The sequence below is a fragment of the Euphorbia lathyris genome, chromosome 8 (genome assembly GCF_963576675.1).
Source record: "Euphorbia lathyris chromosome 8, ddEupLath1.1, whole genome shotgun sequence".
In the NCBI taxonomy this organism is placed as follows: Eukaryota; Viridiplantae; Streptophyta; class Magnoliopsida; order Malpighiales; family Euphorbiaceae; genus Euphorbia; species Euphorbia lathyris.
Window position 1 is genome coordinate 36171473 of NC_088917.1, and position 23026 is coordinate 36194498.

The 23026-nt window shown below is 40.5% G+C and overlaps 1 protein-coding gene across 1 annotated transcript; it reads left to right on the plus strand.

Moving 5' to 3' along the window:
- Nucleotides 1-20799: 20799 nt before the first annotated feature.
- LOC136204223 (uncharacterized) lies at nt 20800-22340 on the plus strand. Its single transcript, XM_065995434.1, has 6 exons — nt 20800-21174; nt 21250-21358; nt 21439-21620; nt 21696-21751; nt 21826-21975; nt 22139-22340. The coding sequence occupies exons 1-6, from the start codon at nt 20826-20828 to the stop codon at nt 22292-22294; spliced, it is 1002 nt and encodes a 333-aa protein (XP_065851506.1). The 5' UTR covers nt 20800-20825; the 3' UTR covers nt 22295-22340.
- Nucleotides 22341-23026: the final 686 nt, after the last annotated feature.

A 23026-nucleotide genomic window follows, 5' to 3' on the forward strand; every position in this document is an offset into this window, starting at 1 on the left:
GAGTACAGTCAGTCACCACGAGATCGAGCATGGTCCTCAGGTTCGAGGAGTAGTCATAGTCGAGGCCGTTCCTCATCCACATTTGTGCATAACAGCCAGATGTCGGGTATATTTTATTTCATTTATATATATGTTGAAGTTAAAGTAAATATATTTTTATTGATAAATTTCATATATTATTATTTTCAGTCGGATTTGATGCGGATATCGCCGGTTACCACCATTTACATGGGGTTCAAGGTCTCATCGTACCATTTATTACTGGATTCCATGATGTTGTAGTAGATGGTAACTGTGGATTTCGTGTTTTAGCCGATGCCATCATTTTTAACCAAGAGGAGTGGAAGCTGATGAGAGTGCTCATAGAGAATGAGATGCGGGTGTTAGACAAGGTGTCGAACGGCCTCGCCCGGGCGGACCGGGGGGTGGACACCTCATGGCGACGTAAGCGGTGATTGGCGCCGAAAGCAACCAATCGTGGAATCAAGCTGCTCTGCAGGACCGAAGCTCGGAGTATGGAAGAGTCGCCACCCACGAATGGGAAAATGAACACCGATCCCTTGCGGGAGACCGGTGAGGGTTCGGGAAACTTAGGTACGAGTCGAGAAGGCTAGCTCCTTTCCGGAGAAAGGCTACTAGGCACCCCAACATCGCCCAGTTATGAACCACCGGCCTCCTACTCAGCGTGTTAGGCGATAACGGACTAATCGCATATTTCTTTAAGTTTAAAATTCATTTGAAACCTTTTCTTTCTCGCTTTGAAAACCGTTTTGAGCATGTTATTGAAAGCCATTTTAGTAAAGAATCACCCATTTTGCATAAATTTAAAGTATACAGGAGAGAGAGGGGGAGAAGAGAGAATTGATTTATTCACAGTGTGATTTTATGCTTTAGACTATACACTAACTCTAAGCTAATCTCACTCTCCAAAAAACGAGTTTATTTACATGGTTCGTACCTTAATCGCCGTTGGAACGATTTAGGTACATTTCAAAACCCTGTTAATTTACATGACATCGACTCGAATCGCCGTTGGAACGACTCGAGCGTTTGAAAACGTTTGAACAAGAAGTTTTAACCAAAAATGTGATTAAGCATACAAGTCCATTCATTTTGTATAAAACTGTTTAGTTAGGAAAACGATTCAAAACTTCATTATTTACAATGAAAAGAAACGATTTTAATTACAAGGTTCGCTTAATCCGTCGTTGGAACGAATTAAGGTTTTAAAACGTGATGTTTAGGAAGTGGTTTGAAATGATAGAAAAAACCTTTTATTTACTCTTTAGGAATATCTAGGAAAACTTTTAGTTTAAATAAGCAAATTAAACTCTCTTTTTGTGGTTTGTTTTCCCTTTTTTCACTCAATTAACCTCTAATCACAACAAGTAAGAAATTTAGTCTAAATCAACCCAAATATATTTATAGAATATATACATATAGAAAACCTAAAAGGAGAATAAATATACATATTTATACATATATACAAGAATGGTAAAAATAGTAATAATATATGTAGGTTAAATATATGGTAAGAAAAAATAATAGTACATATATATAAGTGAAAATAGAGATAATACTAATTAAAATACACTTTGATTTTGATTTAAGAAAGAATGTAAAAATAGAGAATAAAATCCATAAATAAGAAAGTTAAATTCATCCCAAAATAGTTTTACATAATAAATATATAGAAAATAACCCCCACCCTAAATAATGGCTAATATAACTCAAATAAACCAAAAACTATATATATGTATAAATATGTTACTTTACAAAACTAAATTGATGTAAATTAAGTTTAAAATATAAAGTAAATAGATAAATAATATGTAATTCATTTTTTTTAATAACATAATATGTAATTCATAGTTATATAACCCAAAATAATTTTCATAAATACATTATATAATTATACACATATATATACAAGGACCAAAAGTCTAAAAGTTGAGAAAGAGGGATCAAAACAGCATTTTTTACATTTCAGCAGCTTTACCGACGGAAAATCCGTCGGTAAACAGCCTTTAGTGACAGAAAATGGAAAGTTACAGAATCAGTCCAACAGTTTCCAGATTTATTCAAAAGCTTTAGATTAGATCTATTCTATCGTTTTGGGTCCCCGAAATACCAAAATTGGATCATAGTCTATAACGGAGATTCCTAAAACGATGTTTTATTTCAAAACGTTATTTAGAAATATTTTCAAAAACTTATAATTACAAATTTTTTTTTATCCCGAACTACCTTTGAATCGGATCACGGTTCGTATTGGGATATTAAAACGAGGTTTTTATTTCAAAACCAAAAACGAACATTTATTTAATACGGGACGAGAATTAAATAAATACGGGAGAATAAATAAACGTGATAAATAAATAAATAAAATAAAGACTAAAAATAAAAATAAATAAATAAAATAATTAAAATAAATAACACGAGTCTAGTCCTCGGATAATACCTCAAGTTCGGTATTGACAGTTGAAGTCCGTTGATTCCACGAATCGTGATTTTTCGGTGTTTTTTGTGGTTTCGGTAAAATTTTAACTTTTAGGAAATTCGGAATTTTTAGGAAAAAAAAATGTTTTTTCCCAAAAAATAACTTTCTCTCTCTAAAAAATGTTTTAGAGTGAGAAGCTCTCCAAAAATCCCCTCCCAAATGCATGGGGATCCGTGCCTTTTATAGGCACGGATCCCAAAAAAATTTGAGCGTAGCCCGACGGGCGTCAGGCTACGCCCAAAATATTTTGGGCCTACGCCCAAAATGTTGGGCGGACGCCCAACTTGCGTTGGGCGAACGCCCAACTTGGTTGGGCGAATGCCCAACTTTTGTTGGCCGTACGCCCAACTTCTGTTGGGTGCGCGCCCAACAGGCGTTGGGCGTTCGCCCAACGGACGTTTGGCGCTCGTCCCACCTACGTTGGGCGCTCGCCCAACGGCTGTCGGGCGCACGCGCCTAGCGGCCATCGGGCGTGCGCCCCACGCTGTCGGGCGCGCGTCCAACTGTCGTTGGGCGCGCGCCGACTGCCGCTAGGCGCTCGCACCACGTCGCTGAGCACTCACGAGCCGTCCACTCGATGACCGCAACTCCTACTGACCTCTCATTTTTTATTATATTTTTTTTGCTTTAAAACTCCCAGAACCAACCGCTTCAACCGTCTTGTTACAGGTTTTCGTCACAGGTCCTCCGACTCGGTGTCTACAGTTGCCCCTACTTTCCTATTTTGACAGTGATGTGTGTGTTTTGAAAACGTTTTTTGCTAACGCAACACATGCAATGTAAATATATTAAAGTAAAAGACACGTATAGAGTAGGAGGAAGAATACCTGATCTCTGCGCTGCGCGCTCTAGCTTCGTCTTCGATCCTCTCCGTCACTGCCTTCGAATCGGCTACCGGCGGACTTTTTTCTTAAGGATCCTAGCCTAAATCGACCGCGGGTAAACAGCTTTTTCTAGCGACCCTAGTCTCTAAATCGATCGCGGGTAAAAATGGCTCAAAAGCAACCTCGGTCGTGGACTAAAGGTAGGAAGGCTCACAAGCAACCTCGGTCGTGGACCGTAGGTAGGATGGCTCAAAAGCAACCTCGGTCGTGGACCGGAGGTAAGATGGCTCAAAAGCTACCTCGGTCATGGACCATAGGTAAGATGGCTCAAAAGCAACCTTGATCGTGGATCGAAGGTAAGATGGCTCAAAAGCAACCTCGGTCGTGGACCGTAGGTAAGATGGCTCAAAAGCAACCTCGGTCATGGACCGTAGGTAAGATGGCTCAAAAGCAACCTTGATCGTGGAGTGAAGGTAAGATGGCTCAAAAGCAACCTCGGTCGTGGACCGTAGGTAAGATGGCTCAAAAGTAACCTCGGTCATGGACCGTAGGTAAGATGGCTCAAAAGCAACCCCGGCCGTGGACCGTAGGTAAGACGGCTCAAAAGCAACCCCGGTCGTGGACCGTAGGTAAGATGGCTCAAAAGCAAAAAGGTTCTTTCTAGCAATTCTGAATTCTAAAACACTGTCATCTGTATTTTCACTAGAGCCATTGTCTCGGGTATTTGAGTTGTTTGATAGGAACGTCCTTATCTTTTCGTCTGGAACACTTCAGACTAAGGATTATTTTTCTATTGACTGTTGTCTGTATTTTGACCGGCGCCACTGGTAAAATATTTCGACTGTCTTCTATGATCGTCCCCTGATAGTTGCTACAGTTGATCATGAAGCGTAGGCTGAAATGGACTGCAGATTAGAGATTGGTGCGCTATCCTATAACCTAGATTTTCTGCATAGGGCGAGCGAATCATGCCCCTTGTGAGGATATTTGTTAGTCTTAATAATGAGGTGTAGTGATGCATGTAGATGGGTGGATGTAGCCTAATCTATGGATGCGTGTAAACACTTATGTGTGTGTATGCAGGTGACCGTGCGTGTGTTTGAATGTGCATACGTGTGGCCTATGCGTTTTGCTTTATATGGATGTATGGACACATGTGTATGCAAACTATGTATGCGTGGATGAAATGGTCGAATGGATTCCCTTTTTCATAGGCTGGAGGATTTCGGTAGCTTCAGATCGAGAAATGATGCTTCGGGCCATCCCCAAAGTGTGCAAGGATGAGGGTGAGGATAAGTTTGAAACCAAGGGTTGTAAGGATGGGGATTTGGTTTTGATGAACTTGTGTCAAGGGGAGGTATGTAGTGATGCATATAGATGGGTGGATGTAGCTTAATCTATGGATGCGTGTAAAACTTATGTGTGTGTATGCAGGTGACCGTGCGTGTGTTTGAATGTGCATATGCGTGGCCTATGCGTTTTGCTTTATATGGATGTATGGACACATGTGTATGCAAACTATGTATGTGTGGATGAGATGGTCGAATGGGTTCCCTTTTTCATAGGCTGGAGGATTTCGGTAGCTTCAGATCGAGAAATGATGCTTCGGGCCATCCCCAAAGTGTGCAAGGATGAGGGCGAGGATAAGTTTGAAACCAAGGGTTGTAAGGATGGGGATTTGGTTTTGATGAGCTTGTGTCAAGGGGCTCTCGCCTTTAGCCAGAGATTGACGCATTCATTTTTTTCCTAATTTTGCTTAAGCCGCCCTTTTCGGGTTTTCGACTCAACGGGATCTCTCTGATATTCTCTATCTCTCCTTTTGCATGAACTGCCCCTAGGGGTTTTCAATTCATCTTTTCTATATCTCACCGATTTTATTTATCTCTCCTTTTGCTTGGATCGCCTCTTTTGAGGTTTTCAATCCAACTTTTGTTCAGTTTTTTTTATTATTATTGTAAATGATACCGGATAGCACAGGGGGTTCATATCCACGGGCCACTTCTATGCTGAGCATTTGACGATGAGTTCATGCCCGATGCCTTTGTTAATGGAGAAGCTTCCGAAGTGAGATGGACGTTGATCTGATTGCAGGGTCGTGCTCCTGATTGAAGTTAACGTCTTGGTGTAGGTCAGAAGTTGATGAGGGCGCATGCCCCTACCAACTCGAGGTGAGATTTCACGTGCGCTCAAGCTAGGGATACTGCCGTTGGGAGTAGTTATGGAGCAAAAACGCTTCGGTCGAAGTTTGACTTTTGAGAGGACCACATAGAAGCAGAGGAACCAGACTTCATGGAGCATGGGAGAGAGGAATAGTCTCTTTTTTTAGTTTTTTCCTTTTTTTTTAGATTTTGGATCGGTTTATGGGAGTTGAGGTGATTTCAGTTGAGATGGGGTGTCTATTGATGCGGGTGTTTTCATTGCAAATGCAACCGTCTAGCTTAAATAAAGCACTTGGCGAACATACATTGAATTGTTTACTGCTCAGTTTATTAACCACTGTCACCAAAGTATGCCCTTTCGGGTTTTCACATTTCAGTTATTTTAACTCTCTCCTTTTATCCCCGGAATTTTCAAATAAGCGCCCCGTGGGGTTTTCACTTATTGGGGTGTCCCTTATTGTTGCATAGGCCGTCCTTTGCGGATTTTCAACCTATCGGGATTTTCTTTTTTTTTTTCTTTTTTTTTTAATTTTCATGAGAAGGATTCCACGATTCCCTCGAGATTGATTAAAGTTCTAAACTTTGTCGCCGCCTTCGTCTTCACTTGACTACGGATTTGATCTTTCTTCGTTAAAGTGAGCTTTTCTCGTACATTTGATTACACATTTGTTGGACAATGTCAACCGCTTTTGCCACCTTGACGCCTTTTGGCTGATCACGTCAGCTTTTGATTTATTTTCTTTTACTTCCGATTGACTTGACTTTGCCCCTGGGCCTTTTTAGCATCATCTTTTTTCTTTTTTTTTCTTCTTGTTAACTTTGAGTCATCATAGATCTAAACCCTTTCGTTGATCCTGGAACAAGGTACTTCCTCGCTGGTAGGTTAGTTGCCCCCGCCTCGTTCTGAATGGCGCACTCATGTATTTGTGTCCCCTTTGGGGGAGAAATTTTTGTCGGTGCCTCAGTGCTAGTATGGTTCTGAGGGCTTGTTGCTTGCTCCTTCTTTCCTTTTCTTTTTCTCTCTTTTCGGACTTTGTTGATTGTCGCTCAGTCTTCTTTTTGTCACAAGCCGGTGAGAACCCCTCGTTTGATGGGTCTATGCCTGACTTATCATTGTAGAGCCAGGGAATCGCTTCTCATGATTTATTTTGTTTTTCTTTTTTTTCACTTTTTTTTTACTCTCTTAATTTTCTCTCTTCAGTGGTTAAGTACTGAGCAATAAGTATATTCTAGAGCTTACGTCCATGCAATGATAGAAGCAGGAATATCTCAATTGAGTGAATATCGAATGTAAGTACGTATATTTGGGATAAAATTTGCGGAAACGAAATTTCATTGAATTCAAAAGGAACGTTTGATAACATCTTGTGGGATAGAAGATAAAATAAAAGACAAGGATAAAGACTACAAGTGCAATCCTTTCTCTCATGCTACCTCGGGAAGCTTCAGGTTCTTCCGCTTCATAAGTGCCCTCAATCTCGAGAACTTCTTCTTTCGCTTATCCTGATCCGTGGTAGACTTCACCATTCAAGGAACAAGTCGAAGACTTCATCCGCTGAGAAGGATCTGGATCACTTATCTTTCTAGCTTCGATGAGGTCTTAAATTTCATGCTTCAACCTCATGCAAGTACTTGTTTCGTGACCATATCTTTGGTGGAAGTGGCAGTAGCCCCTGCGTTTGGCTAACTCAGTGGTTGGACCTCCCGTGGCTGGTAGGGGATGAAGTATATCATGCATTCGTAGACCCTCCAACACTTCAAATAAGGGTTGAGTGAAAGTGGAGAACTCCCTTCTCTCCCCTCTATACTGAGTGAGTGATGGAGAGCGAACGACCCTGGCAATCTCATATCCCCGATGGTGTGGAGCTTGTCGTGAAACATGGTGTGAGGCTACCCTTATGGGAGTGAATGTTTGTGGGGTAGATTGTGATGCAAACTGGAACATAGGTTTTTCTACCGCAGCTTTCGGGATTTCCGCAACCAGTGACTCACTCAGGACCTCCCGGACCAACCTTTTCAGCTCTATCTTGAATTCATCTGAAGCAAGGACATCGGGAAGAACTCGCTCGATTTCTGCTCTGAGATTGAAATCTCCTATCGTCTCTTGGGAGCTTTCAACCCCATCATTCTTAGCGACCTCCGGATCATTAAGAGCATGTTTAAACTCATCAGAAAAGATGTATTTGGCTAAAGCCCCTTGCACACGGCTCTCAAGATTGTGGTTTGAATTGCTGGACTGGGCCATGAGTTGGGTTTCTAGTAAGGAAAGAGAAAGGATGGGTGAGTGGAGCTTTTTAGGCATTATGAATATTTGATGATGCGATGCACGTGTGATGCGAATGCCAGAGCTATCTACTTGTGCCTCCTATCGATGATGTATGATTTATGCATGATTCGTGGAGTGCACTTTATTCCTCACAACACGATTTCGAATAGAGCTAAACCCCCTTTTTTACCAGAGCCGTCGGCAGCGCTTCGATCGTCTGTGCTAACTTACCTGTTTGGAAGTGCGGATGCCCGAAACCATTTCAACTGTTATACCCACATTAGTATGAACCATATGAGTTTACTACGCAATGCTTTACAAGATGTACAATGTTCAATGACGCTCGACACGACTGACGCTTGTGAGATTGAGACGACCCTCATGATAAGCAAAATTCCTAGGACACTAGGTAGATGAGAGTGTACCCCGATGATACCCGTGACGTGTAGGTACGTTGGAGGGGTAGTGACACGAGTGGTGGGGAATGACATACTTTGTACAGTGACCCGACTCACGATCTAAAAGAAACAACATAAGCGACTATGCATGAGGCGTATAATAGGGATTGTCATCATCGGTAGTAATGACGTACTTCGAAGATAAGGGGTGTTACATGGGCTGATGTGATGCTCTTTGTACGTATCCGATAACGCGAGACTCGAATAGACCATGATGAAGACATGCGAGGTATGTGTCGAGGTTTTACTTGGTATCGACACTAATAGCAGGGGACCGCATTTCGGGAAAACACGAGCTTTCTGAAACAGGCCGACATAGAGGGTGTGTCCTAAACTAGGAGCAAGTGGGATGTGGCCACCCCACATGGGGCGTGGATCAATGGTTAGTAGGTGTACCAACGGGACCTTGGTGTGCTATGCAGAAGGTGGTAACACACGGGACATGCCCTAAACAGGTTAAGGCATAAGGGAGACGCGAGTTACATATGTGATGTGCGTCAATTGTCGGCTTCTCTCGGAAAGCAACTATTATAATGATAGGTATTATTTGACGGGATAATGAACGCGGCATACTCGATACTCGAGGTCCGAATAGGATGCATATGTCAACATACGAGGTATGTGCCAATTATTAACTCCTACTTGGCTCACTAGTATCATGACAGAGTGGTTTGAAACATGGTGCATTTAGGAAGTACGATGACGTACATGGTATGCCTTAGAGGTAGCCAAAAGGCATGATGGGAGTCACACTTGATGTGCCCCCACGATGGACTTATACGCAACTCACGAATGATGTGATGGCTTGATTTTGGGATTTTGACGTAGCGGGGGAAATCCAACATGCTAGGTACGAGACACGAATAGGGTACACATACAACACACGTATTATCTGACCAACTTTGGGCATAGATGAAGCACAGAGATGACTCAAGAGGTACCTCCTACAATATTAGAGGTGTCAGCTAGACACGATACCGACATGCAGGGTGCAGTCTAAGGATTAACTCAAGCTGGAGACATAAATACCTCGATGAATTTGTGGACATCGGTGCATCTGGTAGAATGAGAGGTGCCTTAATCCAATCGAGGTACCAACGAGACGAAAACAACGACTTACCTGGTAGGTCTCAAAGGTCAACTTGTTTCATAGCGCAAACTAGACGACGATATGTTTTGTGAGAGTCCCTAAAGATCTTACGTGGATATTTATGACGTATTTGGTCCATTACTGATATTTGAGATAACAGTAATGACACACAAGGTAGACGTCGATAGTCCGACTGGAACCTATCACTATGAACAATTTGAGGAGCAACGAAGGTACAAACCAAGACCTTAGAGGTAAGTGCCAAACGTTGGACTTAGACGCGGTACGAACAATTCGATACTACTGATACGAGCGAGACCCAAATAGCGACACATAGAGCATATGTCTCAGACTCGTGAATAGGGCAATTCGGAGTTTGGGGGCGCATGGACAACTGTACCAATGATGTAGGGGGAGCGTGTCGAGGATTTGACAATATAAACAAACCGCTGTTTGAGGCGTACTCAAGACATGAGTGACGATTTACGGGGCGTACGTCAAGAGTTTGATAGGAGCCTCACGACATGAACGACTCAGTGTGTCAAGGTATGAGCGGGATGCTCGGGACGGCCCATAGGGTACGTGCCCAAGGGTATGACTTGGACTCGACGACATGAATCACTCTATATGACAGGTACGTGCCAAAAGTTCAACTCGAACTTGAAGATACAAATGACTCGACATTGGAGATGTAAGCGAGATGCACGTGATGACATATATGAATTTGCCCCAGATTCGACTTGAACTCAATGACATGAATGACTCGACATTTGACCTGCGAACAGGACGTACCAAACCGCGTATGGGGGTGTGTGCCACAAGCTTAACCTTGACTGGATGGTATAAATGACTCAGCCTTTGATATGTGAGTAAGGCGTGAGGGATGACATACGGAACGCGTGTCAAAGGTCGATCTAGAATTGGATAGCCTAATGACTTATTCGTGGACTACGAATATTGACGATGACAAGGCGACATGTGGGGGCACGTTTTGACCAGGCCCAATGTATGACTAAAGCGCAAGCGGTGACATACGAGATATGCACCGAAAGTTAATACGTGCTCGAAGCACCAGTATCACATGTTTGGGATACTTACGTGTTACGGTATGTGGTGACACACCTGGTATGTCTCATATCGATTTGGCCGTTTTGAAGATGTGACGAGGTGTCTCAAGAAGGCCAAGGATGCACAGGTTACCTTAGTACAACGACGTGTCGATATACAAGGTACGATCGAGAGTACCAATGGGGCACGAGGATGACCTACCAGCTAGGAGGTTAGTACAATGACGCATGGATTTATTAGACGTGATGAGGTGACATATAAGACGCTAGTTAAAGTGCGGATGTGACACGATGAATTCGTGCGTTAGAGGGCTAATGTGAACCTGGGGTCCGGACAGTGGGACGATGTAAATACGAGGGGGCACCAGGACGACCCACGTGGCACACCTAAAGGTACGAATGGGAGGTGTGGTCAACACACGAGTTAAGGGTTCATTTCGAAGCTCAAGGTATTGCCCACAACTCTGAAATACGGAGGTGCTATGTATAGACTGCATCCCCCAGATGCGAAAGACGACAGGTAAGCGAGATTCGTGTGGAATAGTTGACTCGACCCTAAGGTAGTGATCGTGCCACCACCTAACTTTGGAGTATAGGTGCACGGTGCGTCGACGTGCGGGGCACGTCTTAGCGTACGAATGTCATGATGACAACTTACAAGATGGGAGGCACGGATGATATAATGACGTAATTCAGAATCACATGGGCATTATGTATAGCATGGCGACATACGTGGGTATGTCTTGAGATACGAAAGGGAGGTGACGACGACCTGTGAGATTATGGTTCCATTTGAGTCCAAGGTACCGGTCATAATCTTGAGATGTGTTGGCTAAGGAGTAGCGACATACATGATATGTCTTGAGGCATAAGTAGGACATGTACGAGACATGTGACGAATGGTTAATTCGAGTCTCGGGGGAACCGATGTCATGACAATGTTTCTTTTTTTTTTGAACTATCGATAAGTTGTAAGCGACGTGGCGACACACATAGTATGTCTCGAGTCAACCATGCGGAAAGTGAACGGAATTTGCCCCACTATGTGAATGTTAGGACAACGAGGTACGACCACCAAGCAGTTTGGTATTGTTAACCATGATAGAGGGAGGCGGAGTACGTCACGACACATGGGATATGTCTCCGGATGACTTAAACACGATGGCGAAGGTGCATGTGACAGGTCACGATGCAGGCGATACACCCCCTAATGGTATGAACGGGATGATAAAGATATGTCCGACCCATCCCACGCAAAGTATAACCTGGCGAAGACGTAGAGAACACCTCGGGGTCTAAAGGTAGACCACTTGATGGGTATGCAAGACCTGGTAAAGACGTGCGAGATTCATCACGACATACGGGGTATGTCTTTCATTAGGCACCTAACAAGGTGAGAACTCAAGTCGTGACATGTGGGGTATGGCTCTGGACTAGTGTATCTGATATGGACGACGCATTTGTGACCTATCGTGATGTACGACCTTGACAAGACCCGGAAGTACGTGGCGCATGGCGGCGCATCGAGAACATGTCCTGACTAGTGTATAACTGACGTGATGGAGACGCATGGGACACTTCACGATACGGAAGGTGGGACGAGATAAGGACGTATGGGATACGTCACGGCCCAAATGGTATACCTCTCCTCTAACGTACATAACCTGGTGAAAAGGCCCATGATACGCCATGACATATGGGGCACGAAGCTCATGTCCCTCGTTTGGTGTAAACGATGAGGCGAAGATGTACGGGATGTGTTATAACACACCTAGTACGCCTTCTGACCGGTGTGTAATGAAACGGTAGAGACACAAGGAATGGGTCACCATATACAAGACATGACGGGAAAAGACATATGGGATACGTCACGACATAATAGGTACGCCTCCTGATCGGTGTCTAAATGATTAACGAAGGATGCATGGGGTGCATTACGTCCTACGGGGTACGACCAAGTAAAGATGTAAGGAATACGTCACCACATGACCGGTGGGGCTCCTGACGGGTGGACGCGTGATGACACGATGCAGCAAGGACATAGGGGATACGTCACGAGAGAACAGTACGCCTCTTAACAGGGTAAAGGCATATTGGAGGTGCCCCGACATACGGGGTATGCCAAAACAAAGGCGTATGGGACACGCCATGACATAAGGGTTGTACCTTCCGACTAGTGCCTACGACACTGGAGAAACATACGAGGTACACTACCATGCATAAGGTATGCTAAGGCAAAGACGCATAGGATACGTCACGACATAATGGACATGCCTCCTAGCTAGCATACAAACGATACGGTGAAGACGTGCGAGACATGCCAAGGACGCATAGGATGCATCCCAACACATAGGTACGATAAGGCAAAGACGTATGGGATACGTCACGACATAACTAGTATGCCTCCTGAATGACACGCGACGCTGGGGTCGACTCTTTCTCACTTTCCTAATAAACACGTCCTAAATCTACGAAACCTAGAATGGCTGCACGCAATGCGGTTAGCATGCAACGCTCTATATGGTATGATTGCAATGATTCGTTAAGCATAAAACGCATTATAACTTAAATCTGACTCGACTGATGTACAACAAGATATAAATCTAAACAAACTAGTTAGCGAAAATCGTACATAAAGCATAATTAGATCGCAATAACATAAAGAAAATGTTAGATAACAATCACAATTGTCACCTCATCTCTCTTCCATCCTTATTCCTCCATATACTCGATGGTCCAAGTCTCTTTCCTAGAATTTTGGTTTGGGGCTCACATTGCGATCCAGGGGACGCGTGATGCCGACGATTATTGCGGAAAAATAAATCATCTATCAGACAATACAGTTCGTTTTGACGTATCAACGTTCAGTGACTAAGATATCGACCAAATGGATTGTCCTTCCGAATAACTCGTCTTTTGTTATTTTGCGAGACGCATTTGTTCGGGTTTTGATTCCCTTTTGAGCGTATCTCGGATTTAGACGCGGTACGAGTTATTCTTTTTAGTTCAATCGTTCGTTGTTGACAATGACTCGTTCCCTTTTATTCGTGTGGGTTCGTGTCTCGATTTTTGGATTACGACGGGATCTTTTGGATCTATCGAGAGACGCAACCACGTGTTTATTTAGTGATGAAATCACTTTTTGGATCTTATTTTAGGGAATAGACTCATCGCGTAATGTGTTTGTTTTTAGCGTCAAGAATCCGCTTGCTCGTTTTAGCTACTTGAAAAGACGGCGAGTCTTATTTGAGCGCACGATAATCTTTCGGCTAATAACAACTCTTTATTTCTTCCAATTTACGGGATATATCATCCTAGCGTGGTTATAGAAAGTCAACATTTCGTTTAATCGCATGCTTATTCGAAGCAGGGATATTACCGTTCTTTTTCATTTAGGCATGAGTTAAGCAAACACGCAGATCGGGCCATATTTCTTGTAGTTTCGGTAACGGTCGAAATGATCGAGCCATTAGTCAAGCCCACAGTCTCATCCATATGGCGCAATTATGCAGTTTAGCTTAATTCGGCTTTATGATTTTAAACGGCGTATATATCGGCTTGAGGCACGTATTTAACGGCATTGGTTCATTTTCTTTAACTACCCTCGAGATGGATATACATCGTAGATACAGAATGACTTTGGTCGTTTGTTTATTTTTGCTTTTCTTTTATTTTCTTAGTCACTTTTTGCGGATACGTCCATTTCTCTTTAGAACAACGCAAGGCATAACGTAAGAGCTTGTCTTTTATTCGGAAGGGACGGGCCATGTTTGCAAAACTCTTTACGTTACAATGGGGTCGTTCAAAACAGAAATGTTCTTTGTTTTCGTTTCGTCATAATTTCGTTTTATCTTAACGTATTTAAAGAATGTGAATAACGGCTATCGTTAATATAATCTTTTGAATCGAGATATAACTATCCTTAATACCCAACCGATTCATACTAATACGTGCTTATGTCATAACACATTTCCTGAACATGTGCCTTCTTCGGGACACGGAAAGGGACCAGGCAGGTCGCACAAGTTCATTCATACGAGATGACTAAGTCGTCTTTAGTTCGAATCGTTTCGATGTTTTGGGGTAGTTTGTATATCGGTTTAAGAGTATATATTAACGTATCATTTCATTTTCATGGCAATTTGAAAACACGAACTGATTCATTTATCACATCAAAAATAGTAACGGGTAATCCTCTAACAACTTCTAAGGCTACTATATGCTGACACGGCTGATCGCGGGACCTTACAGGACCGCATAAATTCGCCCCTAACGAATGGATGGGGACCCTTTGGCGCCTTACTGTAAGGGGGAACTTACACTAGCCTCTTTCGAGCGACGAATGGACTCTCGCTAGAGGTTTCACGAAAATTACCCAAAAGGTTTGCAATAATGCTTATGAATGCATACGAAAAGAAATAATACGATCCGTCCCCGTTAAGGGCTTAATACACGCCTTCCGGAATCAAATTTCTTGCTTCCCCAGCAGAGTCGCCACTTGTTAGACAAGGTGCCGAACGGCCTCGCCCGGGCGGACCAGGGGGTGGACACCTCATGGCGACGTAAGCGGTGATTGGCGCCGAAAGCAACCAATCGTGGAATCAAGCTGCTCGGCAGGACCGAAGCTCGGAGTATAGAAGAGTCGCCACCCACGAATGGGAAAATGAACACCGATCCCTTGCGGGAGACCGGTGAGGGTTCGAAAAACTTAGGTACTAGCCGAGAAGGCTAGCTCCTTTCCAGAGAAAGGCTACTAGGCACCCCCGACATCGCCCGGTTATAAACCACCGGCCTCCTACTCAGCGTGTTAGGCGATAACGGACTAATCGCATATTTCTTTAAGTTTAAAATTCATTTGAAACCTTTTCTTTCTCGCTTTGAAAACCGTTTTGAGCATGTTATTGAAAGCCATTTTAGTAAAGAATCACCCATTTTGCATAAATTTAAAGTATACAGGAGAGAGAGGGGGAGAAGAGAGAATTGATTTATTCACAGTGTGATTTTATGCTTTAGACTATACACTAACTCTAAGCTAATCTCACTCCCCAAAAAACGAGTTTATTTACATGGTTCGTACCTTAATCGCCGTTGGAACGATTTAGGTACGTTTCAAAACCCCGTTAATTTACATGACATCGACTCGAATCGCCGTTGGAACGACTCGAGCGTTTGAAAACGTTTGAACAAGAAGTTTTAACCAAAAACGTGATTAAGAATACAAGTCCATTCATTTTGTACAAAACTGTTTAGTTAGGAAAACGATTCAAAACTTCATTATTTACAATGAAAAGAAACGATTTTAATTACAAGGTTTGCTTAATCCGTCGTTGGAACGAATTAAGGTTTTAAAACGTGATGTTTAGGAAGTGGTTTGAAATGATAGAAAAAGCCTTTTATTTACTCTTTAGGAATATCTAGGAAAACTTTTAGTTTAAATAAGCAAATTAAACTCTCTTTTTGTGGTTTGTTTTCCCTTTTTTCACTCAATTAACCTCTAATCACAACAAGTAAGAAATTTAGTCTAAATCAACCCAAATATATTTATAGAATATATACATATAGAAAACCTAAAAGGAGAATAAATATACATATTTATACATATATACAAGAATGGTAAAAATAGTAATAATATATGTAGGTTAAATATATGGTAAGAAAAAATAATAGTACATATATATAAGTGAAAATGGAGATAATACTAATTAAAATACACTTTGATTTTGATTTAAGAAACAATGTAAAAATAGAGAATAAAATCCATAAATAAGAAAGTTAAATTCATCCCAAAATAGTTTTACATAATAAATATATAGAAAATAACCCCCACCCTAAATAATGGCTAATATAACTCAAATAAACCAAAAACTATATATATGTACAAATATGTTACTTTACAAAACTAAATTGATGTAAATTAAGTTTAAAATATAAAGTAAATAGATAAATAATATGTAATTCATTTTTTTTAATAACATAATATGTAATTCATAGTTATATAACCCAAAATAATTTTCATAAATACATTATATAATTATACACATATATATACAAGGACCAAAAGTCTAAAAGTTGAGAAAGAGGGATCAAAACAGCATTTTTTACATTTCAGCAGCTTTACCGACGGAAAATCCGTCGGTAAACAGCCTTTAGTGACAGAAAATGGAAAGTTACAGAATCAGTCCAACAGTTTCCAGATTTATTCAAAAGCTTTAGATTAGATCTATTCTATCGTTTTGGGTCCCCGAAATACCAAAATTGGATCATAGTCTATAACGGAGATTCCTAAAACGATGTTTTATTTCAAAACGTTATTTAGAAATATTTTCAAAAACTTATAATTACAACGTTTTTTTTTATCCCGAACTACCTTTGAATCGGATCACGGTTCGTATTGGGATATTAAAACGAGGTTTTTATTTCAAAACCAAAAACGAACATTTATTTAATACGGGACGAGAATTAAATAAATACGGGAGAATAAATAAATGTGATAAATAAATAAATAAAATAAAGACTAAAAATAAAAATAAATAATTAAAATAATTAAAATAAATAACACGAGTCTAGTCTTCGGATAATACCTCAAGTTCGGTATTGACAGTTGAAGTCCGTTAATTCCATGAATCGTGATTTTCCGATGTTTTGTGTGTTTTCGGTAAAATTTTAACTTTTAGGAAATTCGGAATTTTTAGGAAAAAAAAATGTTTTTTCCCAAAAAATAACTTTCTCTCTCTAAAAAATGTTTTAGAGTGAGAAGCTCTCCAAAAATCCCCTCCCAAATGCATGGGGATCCGTGCCTTTTATAGGCACGGATCCCAAAAAAATTTGAGCGTAGCCCGACGGGCGTCAGGCTACGCCCAAAATATTTTGGGCCTACGCCCAAAATGTTGGGCGGACGCCCAACTTGCGTTGGGCGAACGCCCAACTTGGTTGGGCGAATGCCCAACTTTTGTTGGCCGTACGCCCAACTTCTGTTGGGCGCGCGCCCAAGAGATGTTGGGCGCTCGCCCAACGGATGTTGGGCGTTCGCCCAACGGATGTTGAGCGTCCGCCCAACGGATGTTGAGCGTCCGCCCAACGGACGTTGGGCGCTCGCCCCATCTACGTTGGGCGCTCGCCCAACGGCTGCCGCGCGCGCGCGCGCCCAGCGGCCGTCGGGCGTGCGTCCCGCGCTGTCAGGCGCGCGTCCAACTGTCGTTGAGCGCGCGCCGACTACCGCTAGGCGCTCGCACCATGTCGCTGAGCACTCACGAGTCGTCCACTCGACGACCGCAACTCCTACTGACCTCTCATTTTTTTTTTTTTTTTTTTGCTTTAAAACTCCCAGAACCAACCGCTTCAACCGTCTTGTTACAGGTTTTCGTCACAGGTCCTCCGACTCGGTGTCTACAGCGGGCAAACCGTGATCTGTATGTGCCAGTGTATGGGAACGGATTTGATGCTGCCCTCACACGTATTAAATGGGCAGGAGCGGGTTGTGGTGAGTCCCACTGGATGGTGAGTCCGGATGACTTATTTGCTGCTGCATCTGTATTGAACGCAGTAATTTTCCTCTTTACTACACAACAATTAGGATGTTGCACTATACTGCCAATGCGTTAGGACGATGGAAGACCACCAGAGCGAGAGATTGTGATTTGTCATTTGGGGAGTTATCGTCACTACATACGTCTTTATTTACATCCTGCGTTTCCAGTGCCTACCATTGCCACCCAATGGCGATTATTTTGTCATCAGAGTGTTCGTCACTTGGAGAATCTATACGCTGAAAGGAGAGAGGCTTGGACTAGATTATATTAGTTTTATATGTTGTGATTATTAATATTTATTAATTAACTTATATTATTTTTTGGTTTTAAGTACAATTCTGTAGTTACGGGTTTAACGGCCTATTTACGGGTTTAACGGACTATTTACGGGTTTAACGAACTATTTACGGGATAAAAAAGCTATTTTTTTTACCAATCCGACACGCGGACGTGTGGCTATCACGCCACACCGTGTGGTGGGACGTGATATCCTCACGCCTCACCGCGTGGTCGGACGTGACAACCACATGCCCGACCTTGCGGTGAGGCGTGAGGCTATCACGTCCCACCACACGGTGAGGCGTGATATCTATACGCCCGACCACGAGGTGAGGCGTGATGGCCATACGCCCGCGTGTCGGATTGGCAAAAAAAATAGAAATTCCCCTCCCAAAACCCATGAAAGGGCATTTTCGTCCTTTCACGGGGCTAGAGGTGGGAATTTGGGGCTGGGTTTAACAACACCCTATTTTAAGCATATTTTAAAATGATGTCTGTAAATTGTTGTTGTGTTTTAACTTGCATCAATCAAATAACACCAGCTTGGATTTTTTTCTCGTAGGAAATGATTGCCGATCTCAATGTGTTTCGTCCTCTTGTGAAAGTTAGAATTGTGACCTAAGTAAACAATAAATTTATTATCACATTATAATATTGCTGCAACTTCTGCTAATAAATAAGTTAGCTACTGAATTTCATAAGATCTATAAGTTAAGGCTATATATTATGTTTCCGTAGAACTCCGAAAAATGACTGTTTGTTGACTCTTTCGGGAAATCAAATGATCTCCTAAAAAAATTGCATATCAGGTACTGAAACGCCTTGTGTCTGGACACTTTGTCCAGTCTGAATCACTAAAGCCTTTTAGAGTAAGTGTTGATGAAAAAGGAAAGATTAGACCTTGAGCTAGTGTAGCTTTAATATATTTGAGAACTTTGATATCAACATGTGTCAATGTACCTCAATCGGACAATCCAGAAACTGGCTTAATTGATTCACAACATATGTAATATCAGGCCTTGTAGTAATCAAATAAACCCAAACCCAAACCAATCTCATGTATGTTGTTTTATCTTGAAGAACATAACATATTGCTTTAGATAAACAAGTATTATAGGAATGAATAAATGTTTACATACTAACAAACGCGCATCTAAAATAAAGGTGCTTTCTATGATTACTTTGTTTTTGACAAAGTAAGTTTTACTTTGTTTTTTTCTACCATTGGATGGGCTTACTTTGTCAAAGTTTATCATCATCCAATGGTGGAAAAAACAAAGCAATGCTTAGTTTGTAAAAAAAACAAAGTAAGCATAGTCTAACCCTTAAAATCAATTCAAAAGCATATTTAATGTCTCCTATTAAATTAGACACTTTCAAATTTAATTTTTCCGAAATACCTTTAGTATATATTATCACTTAACGTATTTTGTGCGATTTTTGCTGTCTTTTTTTCTACGATTTTGGGGTTTAGTTTTTCTAGTGATTTAAGACATTATTAGGGTTAGAGTTATGTTAGAAACTTATTTGGGATGTACTTACATGTTTGAATGTTAGGAATCCTTTTATTTCAACAATGATCAAGAAGATCATTTCGCAGTCACGAAAACCTTGTGCAGTGGAAGCACTGCAAAGTAAATTCATATAAGTGATTTGAATTTCGTTCGGAGGTGCTTCCATTGCGAAAGGATTGCAGGAATTGAAGACAATTGTTTTCGCAGTTTTATCATTTGTTTCGCAGTTGCTTCAACTGCGAAACAAATTCATATAAAGTCATTTGAATTTCCTCTATAGTTGCTTTATAGGAACTGCAAAGATAATTTTGCCTTCGCAGTTGCGAAGTATTTTAACCTTATTTTGTTTCGCAGTGTAAATGATTTTATAACTGCGAAGTAGTTTTATTTTCGTATTTCCTTTATACCTTTCGACCTTTGCCATTGAATCGCACCAAAATCGCAAAAAAAAAAAAAAAAAAAAAAAATTGCACCAAAATCGCTGAAATAAGAGGATTTCTAACATTCAAACACGCAAATATACCTAAATAAGTTTCTAACGTAACTCTAATCCTAATAAAGTCTTAAATCACTAGAAAAACTAAACCCCAAAATTGTACAAAATATGTTAAGTGATAATATATGTTAAAAGTATTTAAGAAAAATTAACTTTAAAGTGTCTAGTTTATTAAAAGGTGTTATAATAGGTCTAAATATGTAAACGAACCTCTTCATTGAGATTGTTTTGTAATTTATCCTTTACAGTTTTATATTTGTAGATTGCAAATTTGAGATTTATAGTAATTTGGAGAAAAAATTGTTGACTTTTTATTCTTTAGGTTGACAGTTGCTCTCAACAAGACCATTAAACGACATCGAATTTGTGAAATCTAACCAGACCCACAATCAAAACTAAAGATCATAGTGCAGTGAATTACAACTCCTTTACACTTTTTCAGAATTCCCAACCGCTTAATCACAACGGTAATTAACTGTCTCTGGCGCCTTGGAAATCCCAGTCTGTGTCCTTGTTCATCATATTGTCGAATTCCTCAACTTGTTCTCTCAAAGCACCAGAGTGCTCTTCTGGTTATGGTGCTTGAGAGCACTACTTCTTTCCCATTTATACCAAAACTGATCCAACTCTTTTGGTGTCAGACATGGGGGACCCCAATTCTTACTATTCCTTAGATAGCCCCATTAACTATGATTTCCTCGATGATTCTAATCCCAATCTCGCTAATATATTTCCCCCCAATCCTCTCGGAGATCCAATAACCAATATTCCTCGCAATGATGATCCAATCGTTTCGGATCATCATAATTATAACAACAGGCCCAATCAATCTCAAGAAGCAGGGTCGTCACGCGGAAGAGAATCGGAGAATTCTCAGGCAACGTTTTTAGATAACAGTCGGGATACTATTCCTCCTCCAGTTTGGCCGCCGGGAGTATCCCCCTTGCAGTGTAGTTGCTGTCAAGTTCTCAGAGAAATTATCCACAATGATAGTTCGTGCACTGCGCACTATCTGTTTGTTTTTAATCTTATTGTTTATTTTATGTTTGCACTAATTTTATATATAGTGGCAGGCAACACCGCTACGAAACTAGAAATTCATGGAACATTAGGAATGATAAGCCATGCGATACTTGAAATTAGGGATCCTTCTGCATCTCAGTTTCACATGATTGAGTGAGTTTTATTCAAATCTGCCTTTTCTCTAAATCCAAATTCTAAACAAGTAAATTGATTAATGGTTTTATTATGAACAGTTTTTGCAGGAAAAGCATAGAGAAAGTGAAGGAATATTTGCAACAGTACTTCAATGACCGGACGAGTGCTGGATTAATTTTGGTAGAAGAACCTCTCTCAATTTTCTACCAAGCTTTATGCGTTGGAATTCAGTGGGATGAATATATAAACAATGATGATGATGATGAACAAAATTTTTCAGGTGATGCTCTGTTATATTAACAAGGATGAATTAATAAAGTATGTATGTTTCTAATTCTGAAATTGGAATGATTAGGAGGAGAAGAAGTAAGATCGGAAGAAAGAAGGTCTAGAAGAAATCTAGCACAACAGGTTTAATACTAAAATTTTGTAGGCATTGTTTAGTTGTTGTTGTTTGTGGTTCTTACATGAGTAGTGTAGTGCAGAGGGAGAGAGCAAGGAGGATGACACTTGATGATTTCAAAGATTATTTTCATCTTCCGATGGGACAGGCTTCTAGACAAATGAACTTATGTATCACAGTTCTTAAGAAGATATGCAGGAAATATGGTTTGTATCGATGGCCTTATAGAAAGGTACCATTCTCTGCGCCATCTGAAATAACCAATTTTGATCACATGAATCTTATTACTGTTCATTATTAAATCTAAGTTTGTTAGAATAGAAAAGTGAATGTGTTTATCTTTATTTTTTCTGCCTATTTTATTATGATTTTTATTTGATTTGATTTGATTTTAGATCAAACCCCTGCGAAGACAAATATTAGAGCTTAGGACCATTTTGAGTTCAAATGATGCGGAGGAAAGGGCTAAAGCAGAAGCAGAAGCCGAGATTCATAAGCTTGAACAAGAAATATCCCATATTTGTGGAGGAGGAGGAGGAGGCAACAATTAATTATTAACTTTTTTTTACTACAATTGTGTATATATAACATTAATTAAACTACCTGATTTATAAATAGTGGATTATATTTATTTTCTTTATTATGTTTTGAGTAGGACCATCAATTTTGTGTATCTCATGACAAAAATGACAAAACAATTGATTCTATGAATCCGTTTATTTTATCTACTATTTGTTATTTGCTGTTGCTGTTTACTGTTATGGTTTGCTGTTGGAAAAATCTACTTTTCTAAAAAGTTGAGATTCTCTGTTTTTGTAAAATGCTGTTTTTCGGGTGTAAAAGGCAAACATGAGATTACTAACCAAACCCCTAATGTTGCTTTTCAGATGTAAAAAGCAAACAGGACTAACCAAACACTTAAAACTCTCCATGTTAAAATGAAAAGGCAAAAAGGAATATGAAAATGAGCAACCAAACACCTCCAAATATCTGTATAGTTGAGGGGTATTAGGAATTTTCTCAACTTCTTATAATTTAGGATAAAATAGTTCAGATTTAATCATATTGTTTTCAAGTAAGATTAATTTTAACTCTATAATATCAAAAATTTGAAAAGATTGGGTTGAATCCCAAAAATTTGAAAAGATTGGTTTGAATCGATTATATCTAAAAGATTTAATTTGTTATTAATACGGTTACAAAAAAAAACTCATTAAAATGCTATCAACTAAGTCTGTCACATATAAGTTAATCACATTATTTTTTTTGTTAATATCTAATGG

Bases quoted from the DNA above. Each gene is read 5' to 3' on its own strand.
- LOC136204223 (XM_065995434.1), top strand. From the start codon at position 20,826: ATGGGGGACCCCAATTCTTACTATTCCTTAGATAGCCCCATTAACTAT. The intron at 21,175-21,249 runs GTTCGTGCACTG...TTTTATATATAG, and splicing joins AGAAATTATCCACAATGATA to TGGCAGGCAACACCGCTACG. The intron at 21,752-21,825 runs GTTTAATACTAA...AGTGTAGTGCAG, and splicing joins GAAGAAATCTAGCACAACAG to AGGGAGAGAGCAAGGAGGAT.